Source organism: Natator depressus, chromosome 2 (genome assembly GCF_965152275.1).
Source record: "Natator depressus isolate rNatDep1 chromosome 2, rNatDep2.hap1, whole genome shotgun sequence".
NCBI lineage: Eukaryota > Metazoa > Chordata > Testudines > Cheloniidae > Natator > Natator depressus.
Genome location: NC_134235.1, coordinates 133,067,116 through 133,086,123, shown reverse-complemented (window position 1 = coordinate 133,086,123; position 19,008 = coordinate 133,067,116). Strand labels below are relative to the sequence as shown.

General features: G+C 44.1%; 1 protein-coding gene across 2 annotated transcripts in view; it reads left to right on the top strand.

The window, feature by feature from the left end:
• TRIO (trio Rho guanine nucleotide exchange factor) overlaps nucleotides 1-10,711 on the top strand; it is a 399,978-nt gene extending 389,267 nt beyond the window's left edge. For both annotated transcript variants that reach the window (XM_074945021.1, XM_074945022.1), the window contains exons 54-57: nucleotides 4,637-4,715; nucleotides 5,433-5,633; nucleotides 7,075-7,213; nucleotides 9,156-10,711. In XM_074945021.1, the coding sequence (XP_074801122.1) occupies nucleotides 4,637-4,715; nucleotides 5,433-5,633; nucleotides 7,075-7,213; nucleotides 9,156-9,698 (962 nt within the window). In that variant the 3' untranslated portion in view covers nucleotides 9,699-10,711. The remainder of the gene's footprint in view (nucleotides 1-4,636; nucleotides 4,716-5,432; nucleotides 5,634-7,074; nucleotides 7,214-9,155) is intronic.
• The last annotated feature ends 8,297 nt before the right edge of the window (nucleotides 10,712-19,008 follow it).

Here is a 19,008-nt window from a genome sequence, read left to right as displayed (position 1 = left end):
TTCATAAATGATCTGGAAAAGGGAATAAACAGTGAGGTGGCAAAATTTGCAGATGATACAAAATTACTAAAGATAGTTAAGACCCAAGCAGACTGCGAAGAGCTTCAAAAGGATCTCTCACGACTTTGTTTGTGACTGAGCAACAAAATGGCAGATGAAATTTAATGTTGATAAATGCAAAGTAATGCACATTGGAAAGCATAATCCCAGCTACACATATAAAGTGATGGGGGTCTAAATTCACTGTTACCAGTCAAGAAAGAAATCTTGGAGTCATTGTGGATAGTTCTCTGAAAATATCCACTCAGTGTGCAGCGGCAGTTAAAAAAGCGAACAGAATGCTGGGAATAATTAAGAAAGGGATAGGTAATAGGACAGAAAATATGTTGCCTCTGTATAAATCCATGGTACTCCCACATCTTGAATACTGTGTGCAGATGTGGTTGCCCCATCTCAAAAAAGATATTCTGGAATTGGAAAAGGTTCAGAAAAGGACAATTAAAATGATATGGGGTATGGAACAGCTTCCGTATGAGGAGAGATTAATAAGACTGGGACTTTTCAGCTTGGAAAAGAGATGGCTAAGGGGAGATATGATTGAGGTCTATAAAATCATAACTGGTGTAGAGAAAGTAGATAAGGAAGTGGTGTTTATTACTTCTCATAACACAAGAACTAGGGATCACCAAATGAAATGAATAGGCAGTAGGTTTAAAACAAATAAAAGAAAGTATTTCTTTGCACAACGCACAGTCAAGCTGTGGAACTCCTTGCCAGAGGATGTTGTGAAGGCCCAGACCATAACAGGGTTCAAAAAAGAATTAAATTCATGGAGGATAGGTTCATCAATGGCTAATAGCCAGGATGGGCAGGAATGGTGTCCCTAGCCTGTTCACCAGAAGCTGGGAATGAGCGACAGGAGATCAATCACTTGATGGTTACCTGTTCTGTTCGTTCCCTCTTGGGCACCTGGCACTGGCCACTGTCAAAAGCAGGATACTGGGTTAGATGGACCTTTGGTCTCACCCAGTAGGGCCATTCTTATATTCCTTCGCCAGTAGCCTCAGCAAGGCTGGACAGATTTCAGAAGTGAACTAGTTTGGGGCACCCACAGATGGTAATCCTGTGTGGGAAGAGTTGAGTTTACTAGTTCCTTGAGTGGCTCCCAGGTTGGCCCAGTGAGTCAAGAATCCTGTAGTGATTTTATTGTCCCAGTTGGCAGTCTCAGTGGCTACCAGTACCAGCTGAGATCTGTATTGAAATCACGTTTTCTAAGTCTGTATTCTTAATGCTATTTTGGGGGAAAATTGTGTCATCTCAGAATTTCTCAAACCCACAAGAGATCAAACACTAGTGACATGTCCCCTTTGAGCTCTTTTTCAAAGCTCTTTCTCTCTAAATAGGGAAGGCCAAATGCTTAGTGGCGCATATTTCTTCATCTCCGTTTCTCAGATCCAAAAACCACACAATCCTCTTATGTGGCCCGTCTAACACTTTAAAGCAGTATCTTACTTCAGGATCTGAAATAAAGCAGATTTTTTAAAGCATGTATGTGGGGGAATAAAGGAACACTAGCAACGTAAAAATGACTGTTTTACTTCAGGATCTTTTACCTACTATAGCTACATGTCACTGTTTAAGATGAGAATATTTTTTCTGGTTTGTTTACTTTATGCTTTTGACAGAACATACATAACAGTTTCAGTGTTTTGCTAACAAATTTCCCTTTTTTTAAAACGGGTCCTCCACCCAGCAATTGGGAAGCAACAGACATTTTTAAAAACATGAAAAATTAAGTAAAGTGGTAAAACAAAAATTGGTAGGTGATTTGGGCAGGTGAAATACCTGAAACTACTTAAGTCATTTTTTTAAATTGTCAAGGTCATGTTTTGTCATTGATTTGGATTAATACAAACCTCTATAGATGCCCATTCTGTGCTCTGTCCATTCCATAAAATAAAACACAAAATGAAATACAACAAAGGGCTGCTCATCCTACCCTGGACACATGTGCCAGCCAATATGGGGACTATGAAATAGACTCGGGCTTCCCCAAAGCCTGTGAGGAAAAAAAAAGATGAGTTTTGTAGAGTGTCTGGAAGCTTAAGTCTAGGCTCTGAAATAAGTGACCTCTTAGATCACCAAGTCTCAAACCACTTAGGGTTTTATAGGCAACACCACCACCACCACTCTGAATTGTATTGGCAACCAATGCAGATCTCATAACGTGTGCTCCTGATACATAACTCCTTTCAATAAAACAGTCAAGGCATTCTGCACTGTCTTCAGATTTGAAACAGTCTGCGTATGTAGCCCAATGTTGAGTGTATTGCAGCAGCCTGGTTTTGAGGTGATAATGAGGTGGGCATAATTGGGGCAAGCTAGTTCCTCATTGGAAAGGAAAGTCCTGCTTTTCTCACTAGGTACCTGTGGGGAGAAAAGGCCTCTTGGCCATAGTTAAGGCTACATTTTAGTCATTCTAATTTTTAGTAAAAGTCATGGACAGGTCATGGGCAGTAAACAAAAATTCACGCCCCGTGACCTGTCCATGACTTGTACTATATACCCCTGACTAAATCTTGGGAGTGCTGCAGGTGCTCGAGAGGGGGCCTGTAGGTGCTCAGGGAGGCAGCGTGGGGAGAGGGGTGGTTTGGGGGGGTGGTACGAGTGCTCCAGGAGGCACCGTGGGTGCTTGGGTGGGAGCAGCCCGGGACCCCCGCTGGTACTAATGGGGGGGTGGGGGTTGGCAGGCTCCCTATCCGGCTTCTTGGAAGCGCCAACATGTCCCTAAGCTCCTAGCTCCACACACTGCCAGCTCTACAGCTTCCATTGGCCAGGAACTGCAGCCAATGGGAGCTGTGGGGGCAGAGGCAGCGTGCGGAGCTAGGAGCTGATGGAAGGATATGTTGTCGCTTCCAGAAAGTCCCCCCAAGGTATATGCTACCCAGAGCCCTCACCCCCTCCCGTGCCCCAGCCCTCCTCCCCCCCCCCCAACTCCTCCTGCTGCTGCTGGGGAGGGGGAGGAGACGGTGGCCCAAGACTGCCCCAGTAGCGGCCAGTGCAACTGGCCCAGGGGTTACCTGAGCTGCTCGGGCAGCCCCGGAGCCAACTGCACCAGCCACTCAAAAGTCATGGAAAGTCACAGAATCCGTGTTTGGTACTTGGGCATGCTGGAGAAGCCAGGGCTCTGACGACACACCCAAGTTACATACCTGTGTTTATAAATGGCAATTTCATTCCCTCAATAAAGGACCCCAATATACATCCCACCTATTCTTCTGGCTGCTGCTTCAAACCCACCAAGATTGTCACACTTGTCCAAATAAGTCACAGCCAGCTAGCCCTTTCCAAGCTTGAAATTATATATTAAATAGGTTTTACTCCACTGTTCTGTCAGCATACTTGAGTGCACTGCTGCCCATGTTGTCTCACTCCTGCTTCCAGCCACTTCATTGCAATCGACCATACGGTAATACCCTGCAGGAACGCTTCCTCAGCACAGAGGAATGATAGCCCACAGTTAGCTTCTGGGCTCTTGGAGAGATGAGAACAGAGCCACTCAAGAACAATTCCACTCTCCCTTGCCTGAATCTGTAAGCCAATAAAGGAAGCTTCATAAGCAATGGTATTAAAAGCTGCTGCAGATTAAAAAAAAAAATCAATGTGGAAATGTCATCAGTTTATTTACAGTTAGAATAAAATAATCAGAAGTTGCACTGGTTGCACTACCTATCCCACACTTGCACTAGCTATCCCACACTGTGATGTAATTAGGATCAAGGAAATCTTAGAACTCAAGGAACTGCTAGTGTCCCTGCAACTTTCTTGATGACCTTGCCCAAAAATGGGAGACTGAATGCCAGTTGACAGTAAGCCAGACTGGCAGCATCAAGCATTGGTTTCTGGACCATTAGCCTTACAGTGACAGCCAGCATCCCTATTCCTCCTCAGCTCCTTGGCGGGAAATGCTGACAGCCTCAATAAACAGGGGCCTCAGTGCCTCTCCCCATTAAGCTTCACCAGCCCGTAAAGACAAAATTCCAACTCCTAGGTTGTAGGACAGAGCACCTGTATTTCTGCAAGGCCATAGCATGTGACCTTAAAATCTGTCACAATTCTTCAGACTCACGTGAGACTTCAGTCACCAGCCCTGTAGCCAACTTCTTGCATCATCTTTTTCAAGTCACTTATGTGATGACTTGTAGGACAAAGCCAGAGGAGAAGGGCACTTACAGGCCATTAGAATATTATTTTGTTCTCCATTATGGAAATGAAGTCCTACCAAACCATCAGGAGGGGTCAATCAGAAGAGCAACCTTATCCCTCAAGGGTTCCTGAAAATCACTGACACCACTAAACAGGCCTATCACCCTTCCAGGATATATGCATCCCAGTCTCAAACCAAAAAAGACAATGGTCAGTCTGTGATAGAGGAGTATTCATCCCTCCAAAATCCACTCCCAAATAATGCACGATTTCCAGAGTTTGTCCGGCCTACAGCCACCTGAAACAGTCCTATGGTTGTCATGGCAGTCGTGAAATTCTGAGGAGTATTCCTTTTTAATATTGGTTGTTTAAATTAAGGCTGAAAATATTTTTTTGTACTAGAAATAATTCTATTTGTCTTTCCTTTAAGGTCCTGGAAGTGATGGGATCATGGTAATCTGGAAAGACAACTTTGATTCCCTGTACAGTGAAGTGGCTGAACTTGGCAGGTATGACTTACCCATGCCATTTCATTGTGAAGGTTGGAAAGTTCAGCCGGTATGTATGTTAGTCTCTGAAGGGTGGAAGAGAAATGTCCAAATATGACATTGGTTCAGATTATTTCTTTATGAAATCTTCTTGAAATTTACAATTATTTCTCGCAATGATCAATTGTTGGAGTCAAAAACAGAACACAGAATTGCTCACCCTGTGAAGAAAAAGTAACATAATGCTAAAATTCTGCCATAACTAGATGACATAGTTTAAATACAAAAGCAGTTTTGTTTATGCTGAAACTTTATTCATGGGCAAAATTAGAGGGTGTATGCACTGCATGTGTTTTATGAAAAATTGCACAGGTTCTCCAAATGATTGTACATAAGTGCTCCATAAGATTGTACAGCACTCCCTTAGTTAAGTATCTTAGTCTTTCCAACAAAATCCATTTGCATTACTTAGTCATAGTACCCTAGAAAACAGATAACATTCTGGATTTTACTTTTCTGGATATTTAAAAAGATTTTTGGTAACTGCTAATTAGTTATCAAGACCAGTTTGCTAGACTATTAATAATACTTAAAGTCTTTGAATGTAGTCAAACTATTCTACTCTACTCTAGTCCCATTGGACATAGCCATAACATTTGTCCTAATAAAATTTTGTACAGTTTCTGGTCCTTTAGCACTGCCCTCAGCTAATTCTTTTCCTTTTTAATTGTTTTTCAGGGGCAGGTTTTCTGTTGTGAAGAAATGTGATCAGAAGGGAACCAAGCGAGCAGTGGCCACTAAGTTTGTGAACAAGAAGTTGATGAAACGAGACCAGGTTACCCATGAACTCGGAGTCATGCAGAATCTCCAGCATCCCCAGCTCATTGGCCTTCTAGATACCTTTGAGACTTCCACCAGCTACATCTTAATATTAGAGATGTGTGTGGGCTCTAAGTAACATTATGTTATGTATATGTGCAATCTTCATGCAACTGGGTATTGTAGTAGTTTGTGAATGATTTTGGAGAAGTTTAGGATTTCACAGAATTTCTAGAGTGCTTACATAAAGTCCTGGAACTCTCACATTCTATTTTTAAAGATGGCAATACTGAAATGTTCTGCTTGTCCATAATGGAAAGCAAAGGCCCTGGCTGTTCACAAGAACCAGTTCCCCCAACTAAAATCTCCTGTAAACAAGTTCCCATCGGAAGGGTTTGGTAAGGAGGGGACAGGAGGATCGTTGCAATGTAGAAATGATCCTCATAACAGCATCCCTCTGAAATTGTGTAAGTGGCTTTGGATGTGGTGAGAACAGGAGTGAGATGTGGATGGAGTAAATGTTCTAAAATGCTGATGTGCCTGGACTTCTCATCTCATATGTTGTTCCTCTCTTCCTGAAGCTGCAGTCTACCACATTTCAATATAAGCTGTAGTGGGTGGTGGAAGAGGAAGTTCTTTTTGTAGCATCCTAATTAGGTCAACAATTCCATGCTTCCCTGTTCAGCACCCCTCCACCCTCCTCCTCATTCTCCTAAGGTTTTTTCTTCTTTGTAAATGCAGCACAAGCATTAAAGGTTCCATCTGTACGTATGTTGACACACTATTCAAAGGGGTTCAAAATGCAGGTTCTCCGCATGTCATGGTGCCCAAGACTTTCAAAAGAAACTAATGGTTTTAGGTGCTTCAGCACGTTATGAAAATCAGGCATCTTGAATGTTAGTGTCTCAGACTGGGCACCAAAAATGGAGGCCCCATAATATTTTTATTACATTGTTGTGAGCTGCTTTTCTGGGTTATCTTTACAGGTCTATGTCGTGGAAAGTCAGTAGATTAAAACTGTGTGAAGTACATCAGGGGTCTTCAGTACTTGAACTGGAATTGGGATTAGCTGTGTGGCCCCAGTATAGCTTCAGTTGAATAAAGCCGTCGGTTCTAGAGCAGTGTTCTTGCACTGCCTGTATTCTACTAGTATTTTTTAAAATTCACAATAGAAGAAATGTACCCATCAAAAATAGCTAGTGTTGCACAGCTTTATAGCATTTCTTTTATTGGTTGAAATACTGCCTTTCCTTCTTTAGTCACCCCCTTCCAAAATGTGCTTCAGAATAGTAATCCTCACTTAACGGTGCCACATGATTAATGCAGACTGATTAATCCCAAGGGGCATCGAATTTGTCATTTGACTTCAAGAAAAGTAAGATTAAACTTCTAATGAGTAATGGTAGCCAGGATTCACTAATAGTGAATTAACTGATGCTGTTGGTGAAGATAAGGACAGTTTAACTTGAAAATGCTTTTGAAACTTTAAAATTAGCAAATATGTTTTTTAAATGTTGCTGTTTTAGTGTTGCAATGAAATGTAACTCTTGTACTTCAATAGGGCTGACCAGGGTCGCCTTCTAGACTGTGTTGTGCGATGGGGAAACCTCACTGAAGGGAAGATCAGGCTCTATCTGGGAGAGATTCTGGAAGCTGTACAGTATCTTCACAACTGCAGAATAGCACACCTGGACCTAAAGGTGAGGAGCAGATGGTACTCCTGGAGTGTTACCAGAAGAGATTGCAATTTCTGGGGTGCAGCTGCATGCTACATACAAACTTGGGTCTCCTAGAAATGGCTTCCTAGAATGGCCATTGAGAGCCATGCAACCTTTGCCTTGAGCCATAGAATGCTCCATTCAAGGTTATATGAAGTGGTGGGAATTGCCACCCCCCCATGCACCCCAAGCTGTTTTCTGCCACTGAAACAGAAAGTCTTAACTTCCTCTGCGTCTTCCAGTTTTGCTCATTAGCTGTTCGTGTCCATTTTCGTTAGATTTTGTGTAATGCACTGTTGATTTGTTTGCTTGGTTTTTGCCTGGGGAATTTGTTATATATATAATTTTCTCCACTTGAAACAACAGAATCTATTGTGCAAATTGGGTTCAAGAATTGCTCTTCTTGTGGCTCCAAATTCTCCTTTTCTCTTTTTTATACTCTGTCTGAGGTGCTTGGGTGAAGGGCATCTGCTGGATCATTAGAATAGAATATCATAGAATATCAGGGTTGGAAGGAACCTCAGGAGGTCATCTAGTCCAACCCGCTGCTCAAAGCAGGACCAATCCCAACTAAATTATCCCAGCCGGGGCTTTGTCAAGTCAGGCCTTAAAAACCTCTAAGAAAGAAGATTCCACCACCTTCCTAGGTAACCCATTCCAGTGCTTCACCACCCTCCTAGTGAAAAAGTTTTTCCTAATATCCAACCTAAACCTCCCCCACTGCAACTTGAGACCATTACTTCTCGTTCTGTCATCTGCTACCACTGAGAATAGTCTAGATCCATCCTCTTTTGGAACCCCTCTTCCGGTAGTTGAAAGCAGCTATCAAATCCCCCCTCATTCTTCTCTTCTTGTTCCATCCATCTGGGTTTCACTGTTTGTATCTGATCCATTTTGACGGAAAAAGTCTTGAGGGTTTCAAGATGGATTTGAAGCTTGTTACTGGCCCTTCCTCCCACCCAATTTTGGTTTAGATGGGGAAATCTTGTACCAAGAGATCCTCTGTGCAGGCAGGGTCTGCTAGGCTGTAAGGGGCCTTGAACTCAGTTCTGCAGATTTCATTCAAAAGAAGAGGAAAAAAGAGGCAGTACCATCATGCCCCAGATTCCTACTCATCTTCAAAAAAATTAATTAAAAAAATTGGCTTGATCTACAGCTGTTGTGGGCCCAAAAAGTCAGAGCTTTCTAGTTGTTTCTGGGTTTGTATGGCATGCACAGCTGAATTCAAGAGTGGGGGTCTACTTGAAATCCAGTTACAGGTAAGTAACTTTTCTTTAATTCAAAACACAATAAAAATTCCACCTTCCCTCATTGCTTTTAGGAGGTGCTTGTAAGAGTTCCTGTGGTTTCCAGTGTGGCTCTAAGAGACCGATTTTAAACTTCAGCTCAGTTCAGCTGCCTCTATATTGTAAAATAAATGGCATGTAAATGTTAAGGGACACTTCTATGTTGGGGGGAAAAAAATCTTTAACTTGCTACCCCAGTCTTCAAATATGTGCTGTTTGTTGTTTTTCTGTGTCAGGAGGCAAGTAGTCAATGAGTATTATATACACAGTATCAGTCAAAAGTTGTTGGGTCTTCAAAATGCAGGTTTACAGGGTTCCTGTTTTCGGTGGAGCTTTTCTGCAGAACTCTTCTTGTGAGTTTTTGCCGACTAAGGCAGGACGGTGTTTCCTGTGTCATGACTGTGTGAGAACCTAAAACTGGATGATCACATGTTGCAGGATGCTGCAGGATTGTTTGAGGAGCTTGATAGAACGGTGCAGGAGCTTTGTGGAGCTAACCATTGTAATCCACTTAGCTTGTAAATGTTTGCTGTGCTCGCCAACTGACCCCGCTGGCGGGGAAGCAGTAAACTAGGGCGTTAGATGTGTGCTAGACTTATTTGAAAGATGGATATGATTTTTCTCTTTGTATTTTCTAGCCTGAAAACATTCTGGTGGATCAGAGCTCAGCTAAGCCAACAATAAAATTGGCTGACTTTGGAGATGCCGTCCAGCTCAATACCACCTATTATATCCACCAGTTACTTGGGAACCCAGAGTTTGCAGCTCCTGAAATTATCCTCGGAAATCCTGTCTCCCTCACCTCAGATGTTTGGAGCATTGGAGTGCTCACATATGTCCTTCTTAGTGGCGTCTCTCCTTTCCTGGATGAAAGTGTAGAGGAAACTTGCCTGAATATTTGCCGCTTAGACTTTAGTTTCCCAGATGACTACTTCAAAGGAGTTAGCCAAAAGGCCAAAGATTTTGTATGTTTCCTACTTCAGGATGACCCGGCTAAGCGTCCTTCTGCTGCATTGGCCCTTCAAGAGCAATGGCTGCAGCTGGGGAATAGCAAAAATGTTGACAGCATTGACATATCCAGACTGACTTCGTTCATTGAGCGGCGAAAACACCAGAATGATGTTCGACCCATTCGTAGCATTAAAAACTTCTTACAGAGCAGGCTCTTGCCAAGAGTTTGACCTCGCTTGAAATTCTCTCTCATTCTCTTTCACCTGCCAATCAAACTGGAGATAGAAATCTCCTGCCAATCAGCTGTTGACTTGAATTTTGGAGAAAAAACCAAATAGAGCCAATCAGCTGCTAGAATGTTCGTGTGAAAATGCATTCCAAGTAAACCTGCACACAGTAGTACTTGGGACTAGCAATGCAAACTACGCTGAGGTGGAGAACTATAGCATTGTACTCTGTGAAAGGCAGTCAAGAGCGTTACAGTAACAGTATTTTATTCAGGTTTCTGCAAAAAACAAAACAAAAACACTTTTTTAAAAAAAACAAACTAATAGAATTTTGCAAATGAACTGATCTATCATTTTCAAGATGTGTTCAAGGAAATAAATGCCTATGTTCAAAGCACTGGTATTAACGAACAAACAAAGACAAATATCAAATCACACCTGGAGAAGACTCACCAAATTGGCTGCCCATTGATATAGCCTCCATTGATGTCCGTTTTTCACTTGGTCCTAGAGCTTTCCAGTTGCCTCGCCTGTATGTATCTCACATAGCAGTGCACTGAGATCAGACTCTGCTTTTAAGTGCATCCAACCTCAAAATTTTTGCATACAAATAGAATGAATCGTTTTGCTCTGATAAAATGTAGGCCTTACTTGTATATAGACTGTTACCTGCCTTTGGTTTGTAATTTTTCTCCCCCTCTCCCTCCTTCCTAAATGGTGGTATACCACTGTGCGGGTCTTCAGTTCAGGTCAGCCCTTGCTGTCCCATTCGAAAAGGACTTTGGGTTGGTGCCCAGCCTGCCAATCTGATTGTCGAGCAGTATACAGCAGGATGAAAATACTGTAAATGCACTCATTTGGGATTTTGTTTTATTTCATATCATGTGCAATGTTGTGGCTTTAACATTTTATGCAACTATTTATGAGGACCTCTGTTGTAACTGTAATAAATATATAGAAAAAGCACATACTTAGTACGGCGAGCTTTATGGTTTTGTTTGTGTGTTTGGGGTTTCTGGGCGGGTGAGGGAGGGAATATTGTATCACACTGTCATTACTAGTTTAAGATGAGATTTTAGCATAAAACTTAGTAAAAAAAATCTAGTGAGTTTTAAGGATTGTAAATAAATAAATTAGATATTCATAACCCAAATCACAAACTGGATAAGAAATAGGGTGACATTTTTAAAAAAATTATTATTATATTATTCAAAATGCCAAAGTATTACTTTCCCAAAATCAGTCTCAACATTTATGACTTTTTAGAATTTTCAAATCTGCGTTTACTGCTTTCTGTACAATAATTGAATGAATTTTTTGCTCTTTGGTGAAGAAATACATCCAAGCAGTAGCGGTTATAAGACCTGACACGTAATGTAATTGTATCTTATGTAACTGTTTTTAAGATTGAGGTAATATTAACATGTGATGAAATATTTAAAAAGACAGAGATGGTTTTCTGTGCATCAAGGAGTTCACATGGATGTGTTGTCGTCTATGTTTCTCTGTGCAAAATGCCATGTTTAATAAGGAAACTAAGCCTGCAACCCACACTAGTTAGATATATGGGTCTTAAGCCATAAACTGGCTTTGGTTAGTTTTAAGCTTTGCCGCTTCCATTGTATTCTATTTATTCCTTTTTGTTTGTTTTTTGTTTGTTTTGTAAAGTTGTACAGAAACTTTTTAAAAGAAAATTGAATTCAAAACTGGATGTGTATTCGTACCAACCTCATAACATCTTGTTCGTGTTTATTTTCCTCTATTATTTCAGTTAAATTTTTACTTTATTTTGCATGTATATTTCTTTGTACAGTGACGTTATGTGTTTAAACAGTATGATGTGATGTAAATATTTTATTTTGCCATCAGTTATTTTAAAAAAAAATTAAACATATTTGACATATTTGTCTGATCTCTCTTGTTTTAAGACCTTATGATCTAGGTCTTCCTATATTTCAGTGGTGCTCTGCACTGAAGCTATGGCAATAGTTCCTTGCTATAGAATGAGATTTAAATTGCCTATTTTAAAAGCCGGGAGTATGCCCCACAAAATACTATTTGCCCTTTACTTCTAGGTGTTGAGTGCTTTGCGGTATCCTTGTCTTCCCACATGATTAGATAATTTGATTAGCTACCCTTCGGGGACTTGTTTGTCACTGCATTGTGTACCTTTAGAGCAACTGTGGATACAACAGGTGCAGCCAGACGTCACCCAATTAAGGGCCACATTGCCAATTTATCAAGAAACCAAAGGACCAAAACTAAATCATATAAAATGGAGTATATTCCAGTCACTCTTATATTTAATCTGGAGCATGCTACCCATGAGGAAAAATCGTTTTAATGTAAGGATGGTTTCATTATTGCTGATGTAACTCCATCTAGATCCTTCAAAGGATTCAGGTGGAAAACTTTTGAATATGTACACTTCTTGTCCTTACCTTATTTGCAATTCAAAGACGAATTTAAAGGTCAGTAACTCAATATGTAGCACTTCTGCATATCAATTCATTGAATTCTTGATTTTCAGGATTGTATATTGCCCAGCTTCAAAAACTAGTTGTTTCTCTCTCTTCCCTGCACCCACTTCCCTTCCCCACACACAATTTGCCATGGAAATCCCAGAAATAAACATACAGAATATTCAGAGATCTATCTGACAGGGCAAACAGCCTGAAGTCTCTTCTAAGGTATGAAAATAAAATACCCCATCCCAACCTGTTGTTTCCGTTATAAACGCTCAAGCTCCTTGCTGCTCTGTGATTACACACCTGCCCCTCTTCTTGTTGAGCAGGAAAATGGATTAGGCCTGGCAATAAACCACAGTGGGGAAGAGGATTAACCCAAGTAGAGTATGTGTAGACATTACTCACCTGCTGGGTTTCAGTGACAAAAATGCGTTCCTTTCAACTAATATTAGTGGCAGAGAACTTGTGGGTGCACAGGCCCTGCTGTGGAAGTCTGCACAAGTTTGGGTGCTCAGGGTTGTTGGTTTTTTTTTTTTTTTAACAAAGAGAACGTTCATTTGTACCCCAGTCCCCTGCTTACTTCGAAGGCTGAGCACTCCAAGGGGGTTGTTTAAGGCTATTCAATAGGAATGTTCAGATGTGCTCAGAGGTCCCCCAGACACACATTTACCCAAGTTTTGGAGCGTGTCCACATTGCAGTCAGAGGTGTGATTGCAGCAGGAGTAGGCGTGACCTAGCTAGCTTGAATAACAATAGCTGTGAAGCCGAGGCAGCATGGCCTGAACAAGCCCGGGTCCCTGAACTCAAGTGCACACTACTGCGGTTTCACTGCTATTGTTATTTGCACAACTAGATCAAAGCTATGTTGGGTATGACTACGCTTGTTTCAGTCAGACCTCTGATTACAGTGCAGATGCACCCTTGGTCCCAAAGTAGCACAGTTAGGCCTACAGGGGCAAGTTAAGCCACTCAGACACCAGCACTCATCAGCTGGTTTGCACACAACACGCCTGGAAATAGCACTGCAATCTGACTGAAAGAAAAAGGCAAATAGCTTGGGTGAGAGCAGCTAATATGGGGCTTGTGGTCTAGGGCAATGCTGCAGGGTGTGGGGAGGGTAGGAGAGTTGCAGTGGAAAGGATGGGGCGGGGAACGGGTCTGGAAGAGGGTGCACTTTGAGGTTTGGTGCTGCACCCAGTGGCGGATTTAGAGTTAGTGGGGCCCTGTGCTCAGCTTCATTTCTGGAGCCCCTCCTTGGGACCCAGCCAAGAAAAAAAACATTCTCTCTTATCTCCCCCTGCCCCGGTGTTTTCATTCTTCTTTTCTTCATCCTCCTCTTATAAGTAATAGCAAGTAAATGAAAATAAAGTGAGGTACCTCGCTTGTTCTTGTAGTCTTCACTTCTTTTTCCACAGACCACTTGAAAGTCACTGAGGGTCTCGGCGGACCACGGAATGATCTTTCCAAATATTGTTTGTACCGTTAGCTAACGATTGGAAAGCGCTTTGGATAAGAGCGTTTATTTAAAAATGTAAAAAAAGTTAGGGTGCGGAGGGGGCAGGGGGTTGGGGTGTGGCGCGCTTACCAGGGGCACCTCCTGTTTGGTGCGAGGGGTGCAGGTGGGGATGTGGGGGGGGTGCAGGAGTCAGGGTGGGCATGGTGGTGGGGGGTGCAGGAGTGAGGGGGTTGGGGGGTGTGAGGGGATGCAGGAGTCACGGCTGGGGGTGCAGGGTCTGGGAGGGGGTTGGGGTGCAGGGTCTGGCCAGGAGTTAGGGTGCGGGACAGGGCTCAAGGCTGGGGCAGGAGGTTTGGGTGTGGAACGCTTACCTGGGCCCGCTCCCATTTGGTGCGAGGGGTGCAGGTGGGAATGTGGGGTGTGTGTGCAGGAGCTCCCATTTGGTGCTCAAGATGGGGGTGAGGATGTGGAGGGGTGCAGGAGTCAGGGATGGGGTCATGGGGATGCTTCCAGCCCCCTGCCCTGAGCGGCTGATGCGGGAGTGCGGGGGCCCCACCTTTGCTTTGCCCAGCCCCAATTCCACCCTCTTCCCCAAGGCCCCACCCCGCCTCCTCTCCGCCTCCTCCCCCGAGCGTGCTGCGGCCCTGCTCCTCCCTCTCCCTCCTGGAGCGCTAGCAAACAGCTGTTTGGCAGTGGGGGCAGCGCTGGGAGGCAGGGCTGGGAACGTGGCGTGCTCGGGGGAGGAGGGAGTTTGGCTGACGGGTGCGGAGCCTGCAGCAGGAGTCCCAGGAGCCGGCAGGACCAAGTTTCTGCCTCCGCAACTGCCCGGCCCTGTGGCCCCCTGTCGTAGGGGGGCCCCATGCCAGGGCACTCTGTGTTTCACTGTAAATCCGCCTCTGGCTGCACCAACCTCTGGCTATAGGCATGACTTCTAGATGTATTTTGACAGAAAGGAGGAGGTGGCCAAGACTTACTCGGCATAGAAAGAGTGGAGTGCCATTACTTTCTGACCGGGATTTGAGAGCCTGTGGGACCTTCCTTGACTTCACTGAGGCACACTGAATCTGTGCCTTTGGACTACATCTTTTAAGTCTTCATGCATCTTTGTGGTAAGCTGCAGGAGGATCTGGAGACAATTCCATAGGAGCCATGCCCTCCTAGTTCCAGACAGGGTCAACACGGCATTGGGCATAGTAGCAAGTTGGTCTTGCCTTCTACCACCCTGCTATGCACTATTACCTGGAAGATGTCCTGACTGCCACGGAGAGGAAAGCAATTATCACACAGCCTTACCCATGGAGAGAAATAAGCACATCTAGATAATGCGTGAATTCTGTCATATAGCCCACTTCCCATCAGTGCTGGGTATAACGAATGACATGCATAACCCTGAGGGCTCTCAAGGTGGATAATGTCTCCAGAAATGGGAAGGATGCCAACTTAGCCACAAGCATCATGTTAAAAGATAAAGTTGCTGTTCACAGTTGTGGTCAAATTTCATGGATCCTGTTGTGACTCTGTACCGAGTGTTATCCTGCCTCTGTTGTTAGAGTGGATCCAGTGAGTCCAGTTTCATCGCGGGTGAGTAGAGACAAAGAAGAAGAGAGTCAGGTCTCTGCAAAAGCCTGGTGGTGGTCTGAGAATGTCTACCCCACAACATTATCATGAGACACCAGATACCCTAGCCTGAGGTGGCAGAGAGAAAAAACGTTGTGAACCCATCGAATGAAGGTGGTGAGGAGGGAGGTGCTGGTGTGCACAAGCATAGGAAGGGAGTAACAAAAACAGCTGGCTGGAGGGAGGTCAAGCACCACAGCCAGCAGATCCCAGGCAGTCGTCCATCAGAGAGAGGCAGAAAGCCAACCACTTTCCTAGTGAGTGAAAAATGAGTAGCAGGCACGGTACCGTGCTGCTCTGTGGTAAATGCAGGATGATGTGGCATTGGGTGAGTCCAGTTAGTGGGAAGCCAAGGCTAGGGGAAGACGGCAATGGTATTAATGTGAAGTCAGTTGCTGCTGTGTTATGGATGGGTGCCAAAATAGAACTCCATTTTGAATGTCTATCGGTTGTGGCGGTGGTAGAACTGGTGATGGAAGGGAGGGGCATCTCATCTCCAGTCCAGGAAGTGATCTATACTTCATGTACCTTTCCTGTATATGTAGAGCAATGGAAGCCTCTGAGTAACTTTTATTCTTAATGTTCATTATTAACTTACCTATTACAGGGAAGGGGTTGAGTGTAGTGTTAAGCATATGGATGTAGGATTCTGCATTTACCCAGACCAACAGTTTTGCCAAAGCCAATGCTCCATCCCTTAGGTAAATAGCACTGGCGTAACTTCTGAATGAACCTGCACTGCAGCTAAGGTAAGGAGTGTCTGATGAAAAGTTACCAACCTTTAGAGCAGGGGTTCTTGACCTGGGAGCAGCAACCAGGAGATACAGCTCATCCTGCTCTTCCCAACTTTTTAAAGGGAAAGGGGTTTGCATCCAGGTGGGAGAGAGGGTCAGTATACAAAAGGGTTGAGAACCACTGCTGTGGGCAAACACTTGTTGTCAGTGTTCTGAGGGGGTTGACAATATCAGCAGCCGCCTCCCCCCCCCCCCCCAAAATGCCAATAAGTACAAAGTAAAGGCTATGATTCCCACTATCCCCATGCACACATATGGGGTCTCTATGTGTGGACTCGAACACCTTTTCCAGAATCCCACCTGAAGTCTGCCAGGGTCTGCCCACTCAGATCCCTTTGGGCACCAGGATCCAAATGTATTCAAGTATTTGGGATTTTATGACTACCTGATAAATAGCTGATTTATCCAACCTCTCCCTGCGGGTCTCTAAAATGCAATTGTCTGCTGATTACATTTGTACTGACTGTAAATTAGTAGCACAGCCTGACTGGCCTTAGCCAGCTGCATCCAGCACTCCTGAGATGGGGACAGGGTAAAGTTGCTGCAATGAGCTTGTGAGGTCATAAGCAGGATATGAGAGAGGTGGTGAGGGAGGAGGATGTCAACTTGGGGGATATTCTCAGAGGTACAAATAGTAGCTGTCTAACTCACGCTGAAAGTCTGAGAGAATAGGGCACCTCCCTAATGTTTTATGTCCAAAAATCATCTCTTCCCTTGACAAAGTAATAATCCTAAGGGAGATGAGACCTGGGCTGCTGAGAATGGGTTGTGGTATCCATGCTGAGAGGATGTTGCACAGGCTATAAATGTCCTGCTAGTTCACAGAGGCTTTGGGATGGGAGGGTGATAACCAAACAAAGCACAGAGGTGCAGGATAACAGAATAGCCCCCTATTTGTAGTAACAAATGCCACAGGATCAGCAGCGTCCATAGCAGGCAAGGCTGAGATTCCATTCTGTGCTGCTGGCATTCAGGGGGACTTTGGGGTTTGGATGATGCAATTTTGGCATAGGCGAAGAGGAACTTTACTGTTTGTGCAAACGTGATGCAACTGTCCAGTTACGGTGGTACATGGTAAGTAATGTAAACTTTGGATTAGTGGGGGGGCTTCATCTTTACATTGTATTGTTGATTTGCATAATTTCTGAAATAAGCAAATTTTAAGGAATTTAATCACCTTGTTTATCTTTCCTAACCCCTGCAAAATGACCCCTCTCCAGGTGCTAAACACGGCTAGAAAATGTGCAGGCATGTAATGGAAGACATTGCCAGCAGGAAAACGAGGCAGACCTCTGTGCTGCCTGTGAGAAGTCTCAGGAATGAGGCCTCCACGTCAAGAACATACAAACTAAGAGCCGGGTGAAAGAATGGGAATTTTCTGTGAAAAATCCCATGTTTTTGTGGTGAAAACCCAAAATTCAAAAAAATTCAACGAGCTGTAAGAAAACACTAATTGCAAAAGTCTCTGCTTTTCAGCAGCCACCGTGGGCCAAATCCTGGTCTGATATAAATTGGGAATAATTCCACTGACGTACAGGAGATATGCTAGCCGAACAAATTCCCACGGGGGTAGCTGGGAGCAGAGCATTGAACTGAGTTTTCAGTTATCATAGAATCATAGAATATCAGGGTTGGAAGGGACCCCAGAAGGTCATCTAGTCCAACCCCCTGCTCGAAGCAGGACCAATTCCCAGTTAAATCATCCCAGCCAGGGCTTTGTCAAGCCTGACCTTAAAAACCTCTAAGGAAGGAGATTCTACCACCTCCCCAGGTAACGCATTCCAGTGTTTCACCACCCTCTTAGTGAAAAAGTTTTTCCTAATATCCAATCTAAACCTCCCCCATTGCAACTTGAGACCATTACTCCTCGTTCTGTCATCTGCTACCATTGAGAACAGTCTAGAGCCATCCTCTTTGGAACCCCCTTTCAGGAAGTTGAAAGCAGCTATCAAATCCCCCCTCATTCTTCTCTTCCGCAGACTAAACAATCCCAGCTCCCTCAGCCTCTCTTCATAAGTCATGTGCTCTAGACCCCTAATCATTTTTGTTGCCCTTCGCTGGACTCTCTCCAATTTATCCACATCCTTCTTGTAGTGTGGGGCCCAAAACTGGACACAGTACTCCAGATGAGGCCTCACCAGTGTCGAATAGAGGGGAACGATCACATCCCTCGATCTGCTCGCTATGCCCCTACTTATACATCCCAAAATGCCATTGGCCTTCTTGGCAACAAGGGCACACTGTTGACTCATATCCAGCTTCTCGTCCTCTGTCACCCCTAGGTCCTTTTCCGCAGAACTGCTGCCTAGCCATTCGGTCCCTAGTCTGTAGCGGTGCATTGGATTCTTCCATCCTAAGTGCAGGACCCTGCACTTATCCTTATTGAACCTCATCAGATTTCTTTTGGCCCAATCCTCCAATTTGTCTAGGTCCTTCTGTATCCTATCCCTCCCCTCCAGCGTATCTACCACTCCTCCCAGTTTAGTATCATCTGCAAATTTGCTGAGAGTGCAATCCACACCATCCTCCAGATCATTTATGAAGATATTGAACAAAACCGGCCCCAGGACCGACCCCTGGGGCACTCCACTTGACACCGGCTGCCAACTAGACATGGAGCCATTTATCACTACCCGTTGAGCCCGACAATCTAGCCAGCTTTCTACCCACCTTATAGTGCATTCATCTAGCCCATACTTCCTTAACTTGCTGACAAGAATACTGTGGGAGACCGTGTCAAAAGCTTTGCTAAAGTCAAGAAACAATACATCCACTGCTTTCCCTTCATCCACAGAACCAGTAATCTCATCATAGAAGGCGATTAGATTAGTCAGGCATGACCTTCCCTTGGTGAATCCATGCTGACTGTTCCTGATCACTTTCCTCTCATGTAAGTGCTTCAGGATTGATTCTTTGAGGACCTGCTCCATGATTGAGGCAGTTGGGCTGTATTTGGAAGGAAGGGAGTTACCTTTCCA